This window comes from Aegilops tauschii, chromosome 5 (genome assembly GCF_002575655.3).
Source record: "Aegilops tauschii subsp. strangulata cultivar AL8/78 chromosome 5, Aet v6.0, whole genome shotgun sequence".
NCBI lineage: Eukaryota > Viridiplantae > Streptophyta > Magnoliopsida > Poales > Poaceae > Aegilops > Aegilops tauschii.
Genome location: NC_053039.3, coordinates 30,339,838 through 30,357,302, shown reverse-complemented (window position 1 = coordinate 30,357,302; position 17,465 = coordinate 30,339,838). Strand labels below are relative to the sequence as shown.

At 45.0% G+C, this 17,465-nt stretch overlaps 1 protein-coding gene across 1 annotated transcript; it reads right to left on the bottom strand.

The window, feature by feature from the left end:
* Nucleotides 1-452: 452 nt before the first annotated feature.
* Nucleotides 453-2,486, bottom strand: LOC109768321 (mitochondrial metalloendopeptidase OMA1-like). The gene is made up of 3 exons (XM_040389224.1): nucleotides 1,818-2,486; nucleotides 1,610-1,695; nucleotides 453-729 (listed from the first exon to the last, which is right to left on the bottom strand). Exons 1-3 carry the CDS (start codon nucleotides 2,484-2,486, stop codon nucleotides 453-455), a joined length of 1,032 nt encoding a protein of 343 aa, XP_040245158.1.
* Between the last annotated feature and the right edge of the window lie 14,979 nt (nucleotides 2,487-17,465).

Here is a 17,465-nt window from a genome sequence, read left to right as displayed (position 1 = left end):
GTACATCTGGGAGATGGGCTTTGGCGTACGGTATGGAAAGAGTTGGAAGAATTCTAAGAAAATTCATGCAATGCAAGCATTCAACTTCCTATGTGGAGTATGTGAATTTGGCATCGCAGAACCTGAGGGGACGTGCCTGGGAGGTGGATTATGCGGTGTTAGAGGGGGAGGAGGGAGTGTGATGGCGAGTGAGGTCGACCCGGTGTATGGAGAAGAGGGACAGCTAACCCAAATTCAAATACAGACACACTAATAGATATCATATAATTAAAGTTGGGCCGAATTTTTTTATTGGAAAATTATGCTCTTGGGCTTTAAGACGACCCAAATCGATCACCCAGATAATACACCCCCTTTTGTGTACTATATATAGTGCACCGCAAATTTCCCTTTTTAAATGTAAAATACCATTTGCCAAACTTTTTGTGGAATTCACCCTAAACGGTATAACTTTACATGGTAGGGTTGACGAAATATTTTTGAGTTACTTTATCCATGGTAGTAGCTTCTCTGTACAGTTCCAGCGCTTCCTCCAATGTATTGGTATCTGATAAATGCCACAATCTTCTCTTGGGGTGAGGATGATCAGCTTCTAGGATCTCTTTCCGTAGAGTATGATCTCCTACAATCTCGGTTGCCTTCCCAATGAATGCAAGGGCATTGCGTGGATGGAAACCAGCAGCACCAAGCAGTAAGGTTCCAATGCGATCTGCCTCTATCTCCATACTACTCCGTAATCAGGATGACCAATTTTCAAAATAAAATGATACTCCCTCTATCCATATATATAGGGTCTAATACAGTTTTCAAGGTTGCGTTTGACCATTGACAAGATTACCAATACATGAAATGTACGATATAAAAACTATATCATTAGAAACTTTTCAAATATGAATCTAATGCTATGCTTTGTGGAACACATATGTGATATATTACTATTCTAACACATGGTCAAAGGGAACCTCCAGAACGTATTAGGCTAAAACTGGAATGATCATTATCACTTTTCATTCTTTTTCAGAATTGTGCTAAATGATCATTATCACTTTGCTTAAAGATCATGATAGCATCTCTAAGTTGTAGTAGCAAGAGGATAACACTTCCCAATAAAAAGTTCCTTACATTTATTCCAAGAAACAATTTTACTTTTAGATAAATAAAATTGTAACAATTCTTTAGCTCTACCCCTTAGTGAGAAAAGAAACAATTTCAAGTTTCACATAATCTGCCTCCCCATCTCTGTATTTTTGCATATCACGGATTTCAACAAATTTACGTAGAGAACAAAGGACATGGCTACACATTGCAGCTTTTAAGTTTTACAACAAAAAAATCGAAAAGAAGGGAAGACCCTCCGCCGCTGCATGCGGTCATGCACACAACCATAATATTTTTATTTTTTAGATAAAAATTGACATTTTCAATCTATTTAAATTTTAATCACAAAATATAATAAATTTATACTCCGTTTGTTTTTATTGACTCCGCATATTAGCTGATCTAAGTAAAACTTTATAACGTTTGACCAAATTTATCGAAAACAATCTAAACTATCATAGTAATGTGACATCTAGGAGAAAAACAAAAGTGAAGCGGTTATTATACATACCGATGTAAGAAGCTCCGACGTAGGATTGCGGGTAACCACAGCCTACTCATGATAACCGCCTGGTGCCTTGCAATCAGGTGCCCAACCTAAGCAAAAATGAGCGACAACAACATACGTCGTTACATTGAATCCACTTGCTAGGAAGTAGGAACACCCTAACCCAGCATTGTACTACGCATTACATAGGCTCAAACCCTAGGGTACGTACCTCATGTGCAAGAGCGAAGGCGATCTCACCGTCGGTCTTATACCAGTCCAGCAGTCCGGTGAAGACTATAATCTTGCCACCGGGTGCGGAGCCTACAGTGGCGTTATCATGCCTGGCCAGGACCAGCTCCCAGCTGCCGTTGAGCCCATGGAGGTGCCTCGTGTGTGGCTGCGGTGCCCACGGCTTGTTTCCTTTCCGAGTGACGCGGAGCATGGGGGCGTCGCGGTTGTCGTAGACTCCCAGGCCACGGTTGGCGGCGTGGATGATTCTCTCGGCGATAAGACGGACGCGGACGCTGTCCGAATGGCATGGGTCGACTGTCTTATGCCTGTGCTTGGCCATCTCCTCGGCGAAGAGGGACTCGCCGAGGTCGCGCTCCTTCTGGGGAGATAGGACGACCAGGTGGGAGCGGTTGGTGCAGGGCACGACCTCGCGGTCGCATGTGGCCATCACCGCGGCGCTCAAGCTGATCGCCGCCGCCGCAGCGACCTTCCGAGGGTCGTGGTACCAACAGAACTGCCAACGAAGCACAGTCGACGCTGGGTGACGGAGTAGAGCAGGCGTGACACGGGGGACAGAAGAAGAACACCAGTGAAGCAGGCGCTGCGGGGCGGCCGGCGCTCTGCAACGGCGGAGGATTTGGGAGAGCGAGCACCACAGACGGTTCATGGTCGATCGGTCTTGCCGTTTCTCTTTTCTTAGCCGGTTCACGGTTTGGAAGCCGATCCTACTCATCGTGTTTGGATGCAAATTTATGAGCGGATCGCTCACGAGATAACAGGCTAGGCCTGTCCCGACTCGGAGTCCGGTGCTCGTTAGCGTTGACTCCTTCCGCGCGCGCATCGAAGTGAAAGGTTTTTCTTCTTCTTCTTCATCGCTCGCTGCGCTGATTCCTCTCCTTCCGCCGGTGCGGTGCGGTGCGTGCATGCATACATGCGTCACATCATGCACACCTAGGGTACGCGAAGCTACTCCAAACCAATGCACTACACTACACGTTGGTTATTTTTCCTTTTTCCTTTTTTGATTTTTGCACCCAGAACTAATCCTCAACCAACCAAAAAGTAAAACCAATTAATATATACTACTCCCTCGGTCATCACAACATTATAGCTCGGCCCCTTCCTCTCCGCTCCGCTCTCCAGTCAATGGCAATGGACGGGAGCTCGCTCCTCCTGCCGCAGCTGCAATATATACGAGCTGGCGCCGAGAGAGCGACTGCCATCGTCGGTGCTATCCTGGCGCATCGTCCTAGGCCTGCAACACCCGGACCATCGGAGGCTTCCGCTGGTCAATACGAAAGCCGGACGAACTGTTGCGCCAGCGCATCGCCCCCTTCTCCTCATTTGCGTCGCCAATATCGGGTTCGTCGTCAATGGAGACCATCATGCTACGCGTTCTCCTGCTGCTCGCCTCCTCTTCTTGCCGTCGCCGTCGCCCAAGCCCCAAATCCAAAGTCCTAAGTCACACGCGCACCCCGCACGCGGATGAATGACCCTTCCCGGTATATATAGAAATGGTCTTAGAAAGTGGCATGGTGCAGAGAAGAAGCAATGCCGCGGATCAATGATGTGGCGCAATCCAAACCCGTGCTGGATGACCGGTGGGCATCCCTAGAGCGTTTAATGGCATGATAATAATAATCCTTTTCGTTTTCAAGAAAGGAAAATATAGGCCATTTAATGACATGATGGTTGATCCTTTTCGTTTCCAAGAAAGGAAATAACTACGTGACATGGGTTTCTAATTAATGGCTTATACATTCTCGGTAATGTTGTGTACCTGGTCCAAGTTTCTCTATTCTTTTACTAGCAAACTTTTCAAGTCCGTCAAGCTATCCATTCAGGTTTCTTTGACGATGTGAAGAAAAAAAAAATTAAGAGCTCAGTTGTTTAGAGTTTGTAGTTTTTTATGTTTCTAATGTTCAAAAGCCTCAACCTCTTTTCTCTTGTATTTCCCATGAATTGCAAGAAGCTTTCCTTATATTTCACAAGTGGCTAGTATTTACAAGCAAATGGATCTGGTAACATAGGAATGGATCCTCAAACAAGGTCTTTTGATCATCAATTTAGATAGCAAACTGGATTATGTGACAAAACCACTCAACATCGCTTCTTTTGAGCTTAATTACACGCTAACAATCATGCTGCCATTTCAGAAGCTGGCATTTTTAACTAGTGACAAACTGAGTTTTAACAAGAGTTCAAAGTTCTCTCATGGTCCAAATCCAAACAGGATACTCGGCTTGCTTCTCCAGATCAATAGAAATAGCATGCATGAATAATCATGAGAAATTTTTAATCATCAAAGCAAAGCAAAACAAAAAACAATCACCGGGGGTTACAAGTAACCATCAGCTACAACACTACAGGCTTGTAAAGACTACAAAATAAGTATTAGAGATCAAGGCTTCACCACCACAGCAAGATAGATAGTCTAAACAAGATGTCGTCATGCTCCATCAACATATTGCTCCCAGAGCCCTGAGAAAACTGCTCGCTATTGGGCTTACTCAAAACGTAAACAAAAGAAGAGGCACCAAAGCCATAGATATCACAAGCAATCATAGCTACAACCAAACCCAACACTACAGGTTTGTATAGGATCATGCATAGCTACCACCAACTGACTGGCGGTGCAAAAGGCCCGACTCCAGTGCTCAGCAATGCCGACCAACAGGGCTTTTGATACGTCTTCGACGGTCAGTGATGAGGGCCTCAAAAGGTTGCTGCATCTTGGCGCTCCACAGAACCCTTCATTGCTGCACTACAAACATTACACAATACAGGGGGTTAGTTCATTTTTGCTAGACCGGCAGTCCTAAACTCTTGTTCAATAAGTAGCTGAACCAACAAATCATACACAAAGAGAAGAGCTGCAAGCACACATCTGTCTGGTAAAACTACTACTATCCTTTTTTCAAGTGAAAGCAAGTCTACTACCCCCTCCACTTCATATTATTCTTTTCCGAGTAAAAGCTGGCATGCATTCAAGCATATGGGCTAGCAAAATATAAGCAAGAGTACCACATATGTAGCTATTGCTATCAGTTAGGATAAAATCAAGCAAATGGTCCATTTGGAAATACAACCCAGAAACTTGTACATAACCTACAGTGAGCACAAACCAAATACTTGTACTGTTGTACGAGGCCTACAGAGGACTCTTCTTCGATCCATTTTCATGCACGACATAGAAGAAAATACAGTTTGACAAGATAAGTAGACCTTGAGTTGTTGACTACCAAATATAGAACTGTTTTTCAGAACAAAGACTATTAACATGTTCAACTGTGTTGTTCTTCACAAACCAGTATGAATCAAATTTCTAGACAATCTATATACCCCATGCCAAACCATAAGTGACTTTCTGAGATGATTTCTTTGATTCTGCTAATTCCTCCCGGTCAATCGAGTTGAGTTAACTCTTAGTATTATCAGGTTAAACAAACATCTAAGGCTAGTAGCACATACGTCTCAAAATAAAGCCCTGGAAGTAGTAAAGGATATTCATGTACTGATTCCATTAATACGGATAGCCCACTGTCGTCGAACTCGCCTAAAAAGACGGAAGTGGCGGAAATTCATAAAGGCATACAACCAAGAGTAGAGATAAAAAATCACAAAGAATATCTCTTTCGGGTGGGTTCGGTTGTACATGCCTATATCAAAGAAAAAAAATGCATATTTCAACGATGGGGTTGTTTTTAACATGCTGTGCAGAAAGATATAATTAACATAATGTGCCCTGAATAAGTCCAACTTCATTGACAGAAGACCAATTCCATGAACCAACACATGATTAGAAGAGACTAATTTCATTGACAAGAAATATGATCACAATCACATGGTGGTGTTGAAAGAGATCACCACAGTTCCAAAAACAAAAGTAACACGAAAGACAACCACTATCAAAAAAACATGTATGGACAGACCATATCCTAGAAATTACCATGGCTCGAAGGCCAGGATCACATCATGGCCTAGGCAGGATGGACAGACGCCACAGGGCATGGGGTACAACAGGGAGGAAACCGAGCAGTTACCTGAACCACAACCGAAGGAGACCAGGGCCACCCCCACCGAACCGCTGTCATCATGCTGTAGGGGAAGTCAGGGTAGTGGACAGGGAGGTAGTCCCCTGAGTCATAGTAGCTGGACATGGATGTTTACATGCCTGTATCAAAGAAAGAAAGACCATTTTAAACAATATGGCCATTTTTAACATGCTGTCCAGCACGCTATATTAACATAATGAGCTCTGAAAAAATCCACATGTTGCAAACCTAGTGTTGTGCTCGGAACGAAATCCAGAAATTGCTAACCAAGTAAATGCAGGCTCGTATTTCCTAGAACGGAAAGAAGTCAACATCTAGAAGTATAATGTGAGTGGGTACCATCACCCTACTCACGCCCTGGATGATTTGGAAGCATCGAAACGATTGCATCTTCGAAGGTGCCCAGCCCTCCGTCCAGACTCTTGTTGACAAGATCAAGACAGAGGCCACGGTCTGGGCTAGAGCTGGTGCACGGGGACTTCGAGAGATACTGCCAGCAACCTGGGATGTTCATTAATTCTAAGCTTTTTTCTGTGCTCCTGCCTCTTAGGAGGTTGTAACCAAACTCTATTCTTTCAATGAAATGAAACGCAAAGTCTTTGCGTTTTCTCGGAAAAAAAGTTCAATGACAAGATTGGTAGTTTAGATGTTGACAACCCTATCCAAGCAATCTTAGTAGTGAAAAAACCGAATTAAACACAATAGTTATGTCCAGGAAGGGAACATCCCTGATCAGTTAAGGAACACACATTGCACAACAGCTACACATCTGCCTTGGTAAAAAAAGGGCCATAAATCAAGCATATTTATTATTTTCATGCCGGTCACACTTGAACCAAAAGGCCAAGGACAGGTAAGCTAGCTGGTTGGTACCCCCATGCATCAGACATGGATGAATTAGAGGCGCGCACTTCAGACCAAAGTGAAGAATTAAAACTCCAGTCTTGGGTACAACGTTCAAAGGAGAATTCAATGGTTACCATCGAATTTTATGATGTCAGTCAAGGTCATCTTCATTCACCCTATGCATGCATGCATGGGTTCAGCTCTAGTCACATGCATGGCAGAGCTAGCTAGAGTGTTTTGAATTTGCGAAAATAAAGAGCAGCTCACATATGAAGCTAGCCAGGAGTAAGTTCTCCTGGACTACTTGTGCTCTACTTAGACCAATACAGCAGGTTGAAGCCAGTCTAGCATACATAAATCATGATCGATCCAATCTATATCAAGGCACGTCTACTCCAAAGAAGGATGATAAACAAGGATAAAAGCATGCATAAATCATAGTCAGCCCAATCTATATCAAAGCATGTCTCCTCCAAACAACAAAGATGTCTTTAGAACTAGAGAGAGAAGAAACCAGGGACTCACCAGAACCGAGGAAGGGGCGGCCACAACCACCAAACCGCTGTCATCGTGCTGCGGGGGAAGCCGAGTTAGTGGCGGGTAGGAGGCAGTCCACCAAGCCATATTAGCCTGACATGGATTTTTAACTGCCTTTATCAAAGAAAGAAATGCCATTTTAAGTGATAGGGTTGTTTTAAATATTCTGTCAAGCAGGCTATAATTAACATAATGTGCTCTGAAAAAAATCTACATGTTGTTTATCTAGTGTTGTGCTCGGTGGAAAAAACACAAGTTGCTCTAACCAAATAAATGTAGGATAACATTTCATAGAACTGTTTTTCAGAACAAAGACTATTAACATGTTTAACAGTGTTGTTCTTTAGAAACCAGGATGAATCAAATTTCTAGACAATCTATATAGCCCTGTTAATCTATGTTTGTAAGTGAGCCGAAGGTATGGACCGGACCATGCCAAACCATAAGTGAGTTTTCCGAGATGATTTCTTTGTTCCTGCTAATTCCTCCTGGTCAACCGAGAGTTGAGTTAACTCTTAGCACAATCAAGTTAAACAAACATCGAAGTCTAGTAGCATATAACTCTCTCCCAGATCACCTCAAAATAAAGCCCTACAAGTAGTAAAGGATATGCATGTACTGATTTTATTACTACAGATAGAACCAAGAGTAGAAATAAAAGACCTCAAAAGAATGTCTCTTATGGGTCGGTTCGGTTGTACATGCCTATATCAAAGAAAGAAAATTGCATTTTCAACGATATGATTGTTTTTAACATGCTGCGCAGAAAGATATAATTAACATAATGTGCCCTGAAGAAGTCCAACTTCATTGACAAAAGACCAATTCCATTAACACACATAATTACAAGAGACTACTTCATTGATAAGAAATATGATCACAAACACATGGTGGTACTGAAAGAGACCACCACCGATCCAAAAACTAAAATAACACGAAAGACAACCATTATCAAAACATCATGTATGGACAGAACCTATCTTAGAAATTACCATGGCTCATAGGCCAGGATCACATCATGGCCTAGGCAGGATGGCCAGACGCCACATGGCATGGGGTACAACAGGGAGGAAACCGAGCAGTTACCTCATTTTTGTTAGATTGGCTGTCCTAAACTCTCGTTCAGTAAGTAGCTGAAACAACAAATCATACACAAAGAGAAGAGCTGCAAGCACACATATGTCTGGTAATACTATTGCTATCATTTTTTTGAGAGAAAGCAAGTCTACTACTCCCTCCAATCCACATTGTTCTTTTCTGAGTGAAAGCTCAAGCATATGGGCTAGCAAAATGTATAAAAGAGTACCATATATGTAGCTATTGCTATCGGCTAGGATAAAATCAAGTAAATGGTCCATTCGAAAATACATCCCAAAAACCCAGAAACTTGTACATAACCTACAGTGAACACAAACCAAATACTCGTACTGTTGTACGGGGCCTACCGAGGACTCTTCTTCGATCAATTTGCATGCACGACATAGAAGAAAATACAGTTTGACAAGATAAGTAAGTAGGCCTTGAGATGGTGCCTACCAAACATAGATCTGCTTTTCAGAACAAAGATTATTGATATGTTAAACTGTGTTGTTCTTCACAAACCAGGATGAATCAAATTTCTACACAATCTATATACCCCTATTAATGTATGTTTGTACATGAGCCAAAGGTATGGACCGTACAATGCCAAACCACAAGTGACTTTTCTAAGATTATTTCTTTGATTCTGCTAGTTCCTCCTGGTCAACCGAGAGTTGAGTTAACTCTTAGTACAATCACGTTGCACAAACATCCAAGGCTAGTAGCACATAAGACTCTCCAAGATCACCTCAAAATAAAGCCCTAGAAGTAGAAAAGGATATGCATGTACTGATTCCTTTACTACGGATAGCCCACTGTCGTCGAACTCGCCTAAAAAGAGACCACCACAGATCCAAAAACTAAATTAACACGAAAAACAACCACTATCAATAAATCATGTATGGGCAAACCATATCCTAGAAATTACCATGGCTCTAAGGCCAGGATCACATCATAACCTACGTAGGATGGCCAGACGCCACAGGGCATGGGGTACAACATGGAGGAAACCGAGCAGTTACCTGAACCACAACCGAAGGACACCAGGGCCACCACCACCAAACCGATGTCATCACGCTGCAAAGGAAGTCAGGGTAGTGGACAGGGAGGTAGTCTGCCGAGTCGTAGTAGCTGGACACGGATGTTTACATGCCTGTATCAAAGAAAGAAACACCATTTTATACAATAGGGTCATTTTTAACATGCTGTCCAGCACGCTATATTAACATCTCATTAACATAATGAGCTCTAAAAAAATCCACATGTTGTAAACCTAGTGTTGTGCTCGGAACGAAATCCAGAAATTGCTAACCAGGTAAATGCAGGCTCGTATTTAGAACAGAAAAAAGACAACATCTACAAGTATAATCTGAGTTTAATGACAGAGTGGTAGTTTAGATGTTTACAACCACTATTAAATAATCTGTTCATTAGTCAAATATGCTTGTAACTGACGGTGTTAAACAATAGCAAAACAAAGAAACTTTACAACAACAACAACAGCAGGAGCTGAAACCTATAAGTTCTCACAACCAACTCATGGTTCTGGCACATGGATAGATAGCTTCCATGCACCCCTGTTCAAGCATTCTTAATAGTGAGAAAACAGAATTAAACACAATTGTTATGTCTAGGAAGAGAAGATCCCTGATCATTTAAGGAACACACATTACAGCACCTGCACATCTGCTTTGGTAAAGAAAAAAGGGGCCATAAATCAAGCATATTTCAATGCCGGTTACACTTGAACCAAAAGGCCAAGGACAGCTAAGCTAGCTGGGTGGTTCCCATGCATCCGACATGGATGAATTAGAGGGGCGCACTTCAGACCAAAGTGAAGAACTAAAATTCCAGTCTTCGGCACAATGCTCCAAGGAGAAGTCAATGGTCATCGTCGGATTTTATGATGCCAGTCAAGGTCATCTTCATCCATGCCTGGGTTCAGCTCTAGTCACATGCATGGCAGAGCTAGCTAGAGCATTTTTCATGCGAAAATAAAGGACAACTCACATATGAAGCTAGCCAGGAGTAAGTTCTCATGGACTTTCTATGCTCTGCTTAGATTAATAATACAGGTTGAAGCCAGTCTAGCATACATAAATCATGATCAATCCAATCTATATAGAGGCACGTCTACTCAAAGAAGGATGATAAACAAGGATAAAACCATACGTAAATCATAGTCAGTCCAATCTATGTCAAGGCATGTCTCCTCCAAACAACAAAGATGTCTTTAGAAGTAGAGAGGAAACAAGGGACTCACCAGAACCGAGGAAGGGGTGGCCACAACCACCAAACCATTGTCATTGCGCTGCGGGGGAAGCCTAGTTATTGGCGAGGAGGAGGTTGTCAACCAAGCCATAGTAGCCCGACATGGATGTTTACATGCCTTTATCAAAGAAAGAAATGTCATTTTTTGCGATAGGGTTGTTTTTAATATTCTGTCAAGCAGGCTATAATTAACATAATGTGCTCTGAAGAAATCTACATGTTTATCTAGTGTTGTGCTCGGGGATAAAATCCACAAGTTGCTCTAACCAGAGAAATGTAGGCTAGCATTTCATAGAACAAAAAATGTTCTAATAGTGACCAAACTAGCATGAAAATAGCCATGTTCAGGAAGAGAACATCCCTGATCATCTAAGAAACACGCATTGCACAACACCTACACACGCCTTGGTAAGAAAAGGAGTAAAATTCAAAGGTCGTCTACTAGGAAGTAGCAACTACAAACAACCGAGGAAGTTCCAGTACCACAGTTCATCAAACTCTAGAAATTAGTAGATAAAACCAAGTGTAGTGTCATATTCTTGACAGTTAGAACCTAAGCCAATTCTAAAAGCGTCAAATGTACGTAAATACCAACAAGAACTAAGCTACTATATTCTAATATAATCTATGAACTGGACTATATGAATCTCAGAAACACCTACAAGGACATCTAGCATTATTTAGCAAGCCTAAGCCAAAACGCTAGCAATTCTCAAAGACGGGCATAAACAGAAATGATAAATTCCGATATCTAATTAACATGAGCATAATATTTACCCTAGGGGCCCAAGGACAAGTGAGCATCATCCTGCTCCATAGAATGGTCAACATGCAAACCAAGTACTAATGCTCTCCTATAGACTTGGTAATATCTAGAAATGGGAGCCTATGGAATAGTGGCACTGCTTTGTATATGAGATTAAGCACACTGGCATACAGACCACATCAAGAAGCAACAAACAGATAAACATTTCTTGAGATATGAATGCATCTCGCTTGAGATAGTTTAGACAACAACAATAGATCATTTGGCGCATTTAAATTCACCAATACCAGTTTTCAATATATTAACAGCTTATCTAAATTATTGTGTGGCAGCATCCTAAATAGCATGACAGAATAGGGAAGTAATACATGGTCTCAAACACAATGAAGTGATACCATACAGGATTCAGGCAACATGATCCATTCCATCGTAAGAACTTAAGACTATCTGTCTCACCTATTGATCGAAACATTATAAATGCTGGCTCCAGAGATACCCAATTAAACGTACAAGACCAACATACAAGGTCAATTCCAACACTTATGAGAAAAAATGCATAAGTGATTGATGAACTCCCACGCACAGCTAGCGTTCCACCATTCAAAATTTCGTTCATACATGACACAGTTTATGTAATTGTGTGATTGTGGATTCAAACAACTCAAAAATAGAGACTTACATCGTGCAATTCATTCTGGGTGTTGGCTTTCGAGATGGATATTTGGGGATCACTCGCCATGTCAGCAGTCCCTTTGCGGTGTTGTGCCGGCCATGTTGAAGTTAACCTACAAATCGGGTGATTCCAGAATGAATGAAAGGAATTTTGGCAACAAACGGAAATTATTTGCAGCACATGATGGTTGACTCCTAGAATTCTTAACAAGTCGCATTCTTGGAGAGACAACATTAGAACAAATTGACCATCCAACAGTAACAGAAATCTTGTGTGCAGAAACCAAGTCATGGCTTTGAACTCCTAATCCACGAAAGAAATCAAAAGCATGGAAGTCGATATATGCTTGGCCATTGAGACATCCTTGTTGCTTCACTTGTCAGCTCCTAACACACACAGATGCTTGGCCATTGACAAATAACCGAGCAGAGAGCCTTGAGATGCTAGGTTGCTAACCCTGGTAGAAGGTGACATTTGAACCACTGAAATGGCAGGGAGAACTAATAGAGGTGAAGCTATTGCCATGCACAAGTATTGCTTAATTAGCATTTGCTGGATGCATGCAAGTTGAAACAGTTTAAATTTGAGAAATAAATAAACTAAGCAATCAACATGAGCGCAGAACATCTTAATTTTTTTCATGTGAACCAAACAAATCCCCCAAAGGACGTCAACTTATCATCACACAACTGTATTTTTGTGTGCCTTATCCACAAAATTAAGATATTAAGCAAGTTTAGGTTTCTTTATCCCTGAGAAGAATAAGAAATTTGCTCCAAAAAGAACAATGACCAGTGGCGACTCAGATGAAATCGCATGCCAAGTAATTTCCTTAATAAGTACACAAGTCTGTTTACCTAGATTGAATAGAACCTTTTTGTAAAACTAAAACATAATACTTCCTCCGTCTCATAATGTAAGACGTTTTTTGACACTACACTATAGTGTCAAAAAACATCTTACATTATGGGACGGATGGAGTAGAACATAGCCAACAAACGAGTCCTTCCATAGCGAGAGAAAAATTGAGTCGTTTAACTAGCACATCATTTACCGAGCCAATTGAGGCCATTAAGGCCATGATCATGCAAGGAGTTTTGCTAGGACGCACCCTGTTGAGGATATAGACCTTAGAGTCATCCGTCAGGAGGGGCCGGGTTACTCATATGGTCATTGCCAGAAGCCCGGCGCCGAGCTTAAAGACGGTGGGCCAAAGATGGGCTTAAGACCCGGATATGGCTTAAGGCCCGTAGTTACAATCATTATTATGGTAGAACTTGTAGTGTAAGGCAAGAGTAGTCGAGAGTCCGAGCCGGACACTCTTATGAGCCGGCCGGGACTCTGAGAACTGCTGGGCGTCAGCCTCTCTATATAAAGGGACGACCCGGCAGCGGTTTAGGGAGAGAACAATCTCATCGAGAGCCGGGCATAGCAGTTTAGCTCCCTGGTAATCGTAACCTTAATCAATACCACCTCAAACTGGACGTAGGCTTTTACCTTCACCGTAAGGGGCCGAACCAGTATAAACCCTCGTGTTCCTTGTCCCGCATTAACCCCTTCAAGCTTCCTAGCTGCGATGGCTCCACGACTAAGTCCTACCTCGAGGACATCTGCCGTGACAATTCCACGACAGTTGGCGCCCACCGTGGGGCCAGCGCACGGTGGATTTGAGTTCTTGAAGGGCAGCTTCGAAGTGCTCAAGGGATACGCTGTGGGCCGGATGACCAAGAGTCGTCGTGGCAAGCTCTACATCGACGATGCAAGCTGGGGCCCCGACGCCGGCTGAATTGAGTACGGGTACCGGGTCCCCTTCGGCGGAATTCATGTTTTCATTGGCAAGATTGGTGAGCCGGGCCCTGAGCCGGACCTCTGCGCCGATCTCATCGAGACGGCTCAGCGTGCACGACCCGCCCGGGCCCGGCCTGCCTTACGGCACGCTTTTGTGGGATGTATCCATGGAGCGGCCTCTGATCAATCTGGATCTGGTGATGAGGCGGCTGCCGGCTCTGACGGCGAGTCGTCCACCGATGAGTCAAACTCGTTGTATCAACTTCAAGATGGCAGGCTCATGGGTTGTTCTGATGGTGACAGTATTCCGGACCCGTTTGAGCCGCCAAGTCAGGTTGGAGTCTTTATGGCCGGTGCACAGCCTGTTCAGAACCCCGCTGCTGGAGCGGGAAACCCGGTGCCCTCGCCGGCTCAGGTACTAATGGATCTCACGGACAAGATGACGGCTCTGTTAACCGCTACGGTTGACCCGGCAGATCAAGCTCAGCATGATGCGGAGGTGGCGCAGTTCAAATAGGATCTAGTGAAAGCTAAGGAGGATCTGGCAGCAGAGGGGATCAGGATGGCTGCAGAAAGGGCGGCTCTCGACGCCCAAACCCAGTTGATTCAAGCGCAGTCCTTCCGGCTCACGATGGATCAAAACGCGTCCAATGAGGTCCTAAGAAGGAGGCATCAAAAGGCCCAATCTCGACTCCCTCCGGTTTACGATCCACGAAACCTCTTCAACACGCCAGGTGCAGGGTCTAGTAACCCGCCAGGGGTCATAGTGCCCGGGTCTGGGACCCCTATTCAGCCACAAGTGATGGGGCCTCCCCAGGTGCCCCCTGCCCCGCCTCAGTACGTGCCAATACCCCTGGGTCATTATAATAACCCGCTGGAGAACATGGTCGCCGTGGCGGCACGGCTGGCGGCTCTCCCAGTTGACGGCGACTCTCCGACGGCTATTGAAACCCGCCGGGTCAGGGAACTCCTTCAGACAGCACTGGCGCAGCAAGAGGCGTATTCCTACAGCCGGGACAGGATCCACTCGACCCCTCGTCCAGGCCGGAGCCCGAGTTACAGCAGGCACATGGTCTCAGCGACCGGCTCAAGTAACGTCCGACGCCATGACCCGCCCCCTGGCCATGGCCCGGCTCATAACGGAGCCTTTCACGCAGCAGACCAAGACAGAGCACGGCGAGAGGCGGAGCAGGTGCCCCAGCTGACGGCTTACCAGACTCCCCCAGCTTATCCGACGGCTTCCGTCGACGTGGGTATCCCTACCTGGACCGGGGGTGTCCCTTGTTTAGTGCCGGCTATCCGCAACGAACGTCTACCCAAGGACTTCAAAGGCCCTAGGAAGGTGCCTAATTACACAGCAGACTTACAACCCGCAGCCTGGATCGAGAGTTATGAGATGGCTATGGAACTGCTGGAGGTCAGTGAGGCGGCCATGGCTAAGTACTTCACCATGATGTTAGATGGGACTGCCTGCACTTGGTTGAAAGGGCTACCACCGAATTCCATTGGGTCTTGGGCTGAGCTGAAGGCCCGGTTCATCCAAAACTTCAAGGATACCTGTAGGCAGTCTATGTCAATTGTGGATTTGACTAACTGCAAGCAGCAGGAGGGTGAGTCTACGACACATTGGGTTCGCCGGGTTAAGGAGATAATACATTCCTTGGATAAAATGGATGCCGGCTCTGCTGTCTTAATGTTGGAGCAGAATTGTCGTTTTGTGCCCCTGAAGATGAAAGTCGGGCGGCTTAAGCGCGACTGCAATGATATGGGTACACTGATGGCGGCTCTTGTCAAGTACGCCGATTCTGATGGTACCAAGGACCCCGCTTCAGATGATGAAAGGACAGGGAAGGGAAAGAAGAACGGCAATGGCAAGGGTCCTCAGCATAACCCGGGGAACCAAGGAGGAGGCAAGCGCAGGGCCGACGGCAGCCTAGAGTTTGTGGCCAACGCCAGCTCACAAGGGAATAACCAGCGACGTAAGGGGAGGCCCCCTCCCCGAGGCGGCGGGTCAGGTCCGACGCTGGAGCAGCTGTTGAACGAGCCTTGTCCAAGGCATGGCTCTAGAGAGAAGCCAGCGACTTATCTATGGAAGGATTGTGCAATCATGAAGGCCTTTAAGAATTACAACGGCCCGGGCGGCGGCTCAGGCGCCGGAAGTTTTCATGGCCCGGGCGGCGGCTCAAATTCTAATCCTCAGAACAGTCAAGGGGGCTTTAATCAGCAGTCTGGCCAGGGTCATCAACAGCAGCAGGGGGGTTATCAGACCAATCCAAAGCAGCTTAGCGGTGGACAGTATCATGTGTTTACCACCAGTCTGTGTAAGCGAGATCAGAAGCTTCATAAGAGGGCTGTGAATGCTGTTGAGCCGGCGGTTCCACGCTACTTGCGGTGGTCTGAGCAGCCTATAGTATGGAGTAGGGAGGATCACCCTCCCCGGGTGGATAACCCGGGCCACTTGGCCTTAGTGGTGGCTCCTCAGGTGGGAGGATATAAGTTCACTAAGGTACTCATGGATGGAGGCAGCAGCATCAACATCCTCTATTATGAGACTTTTCGCCGTATGGGGTTGGTTGATAAGAACCTCAGCCAGTCAAACACTATCTTCCATGGTGTGGTACCTGGTAAGTCGGCTTATCCAGTCGGCAAGATCGAGTTGGAAGTGGCCTTTGGAGATGAAAACAACTACAGGGTGGAAAAATTGACCTTTGAGGTGGTCAAGATAAGAAGTCCGTACCATGCTATATTTGGGCGGCCGGCTTACGCCAAGTTCATGGCACGGCCGTGTTATGTTTACTTACAGCTCAAGATGCCGGGTCATAATGGGACCATTACGGTTCACGGCAGCTGGAAGGTGGCCTTGGAATGCGAGGAAGGCGATGCAGCTTATGCAGAATCTGTTTGTGCAACAGAGGAGTTGAAGTTTTACAAAGACAACGTTGACCCAACAGATATGACCTCTCTGAAAAAGCCGACTACGGAGCATGAGCCTGCAATGAAATTTAAGTCGGCTGATGAGACTAAACTTGTTGATTTCATTCCAGGAGATTCATCTCAGCAGTTTAGCATCAGTGCCAACCTGGATCCAAAATAGGAAAGCGCGCTCATCGAGTTCATCCGTGAGAATAGGGACATTTTCGCATGGAAACCTTCTGACATGCCAGGTGTACCTAGAGAACTCGCTGAGCACACTCTCAATGTTGATCCGAAGTTTAAGCCAGTCAGGCAGTTCCTTCGGCGGTTCAATGAGGAGAGGCGGAAGGCTATTGGTGAAGAGGTGGCCCGGCTCTTGGCGGCCGGGTTTATTGTTGAAGTCTTTCACCCAGAGTGGTTGGCTAACCCGGTGCTCGTGCTCAAGAAGAACGGCACTTGGCGGATGTGTGTGGATTATACGGACTTAAACAAGGCGTGTCCGGCTGATCCTTTTGCCCTCCCCCGTATTGATCAAATTATTGATGCTACAGCAGGTTGTGCGCGCTTAAATTTCTTGGATGCTTATTCCGGATATCATCAGATTAAAATGACAGTTAAGGACCAGGAGAAGACGGCGTTCATCACTCCCTTTGGAGCCTTCTGCTATGTGTGTATGCCCTTTGGACTCAAGTGTGCACAGGCGACTTACCAGCGTTG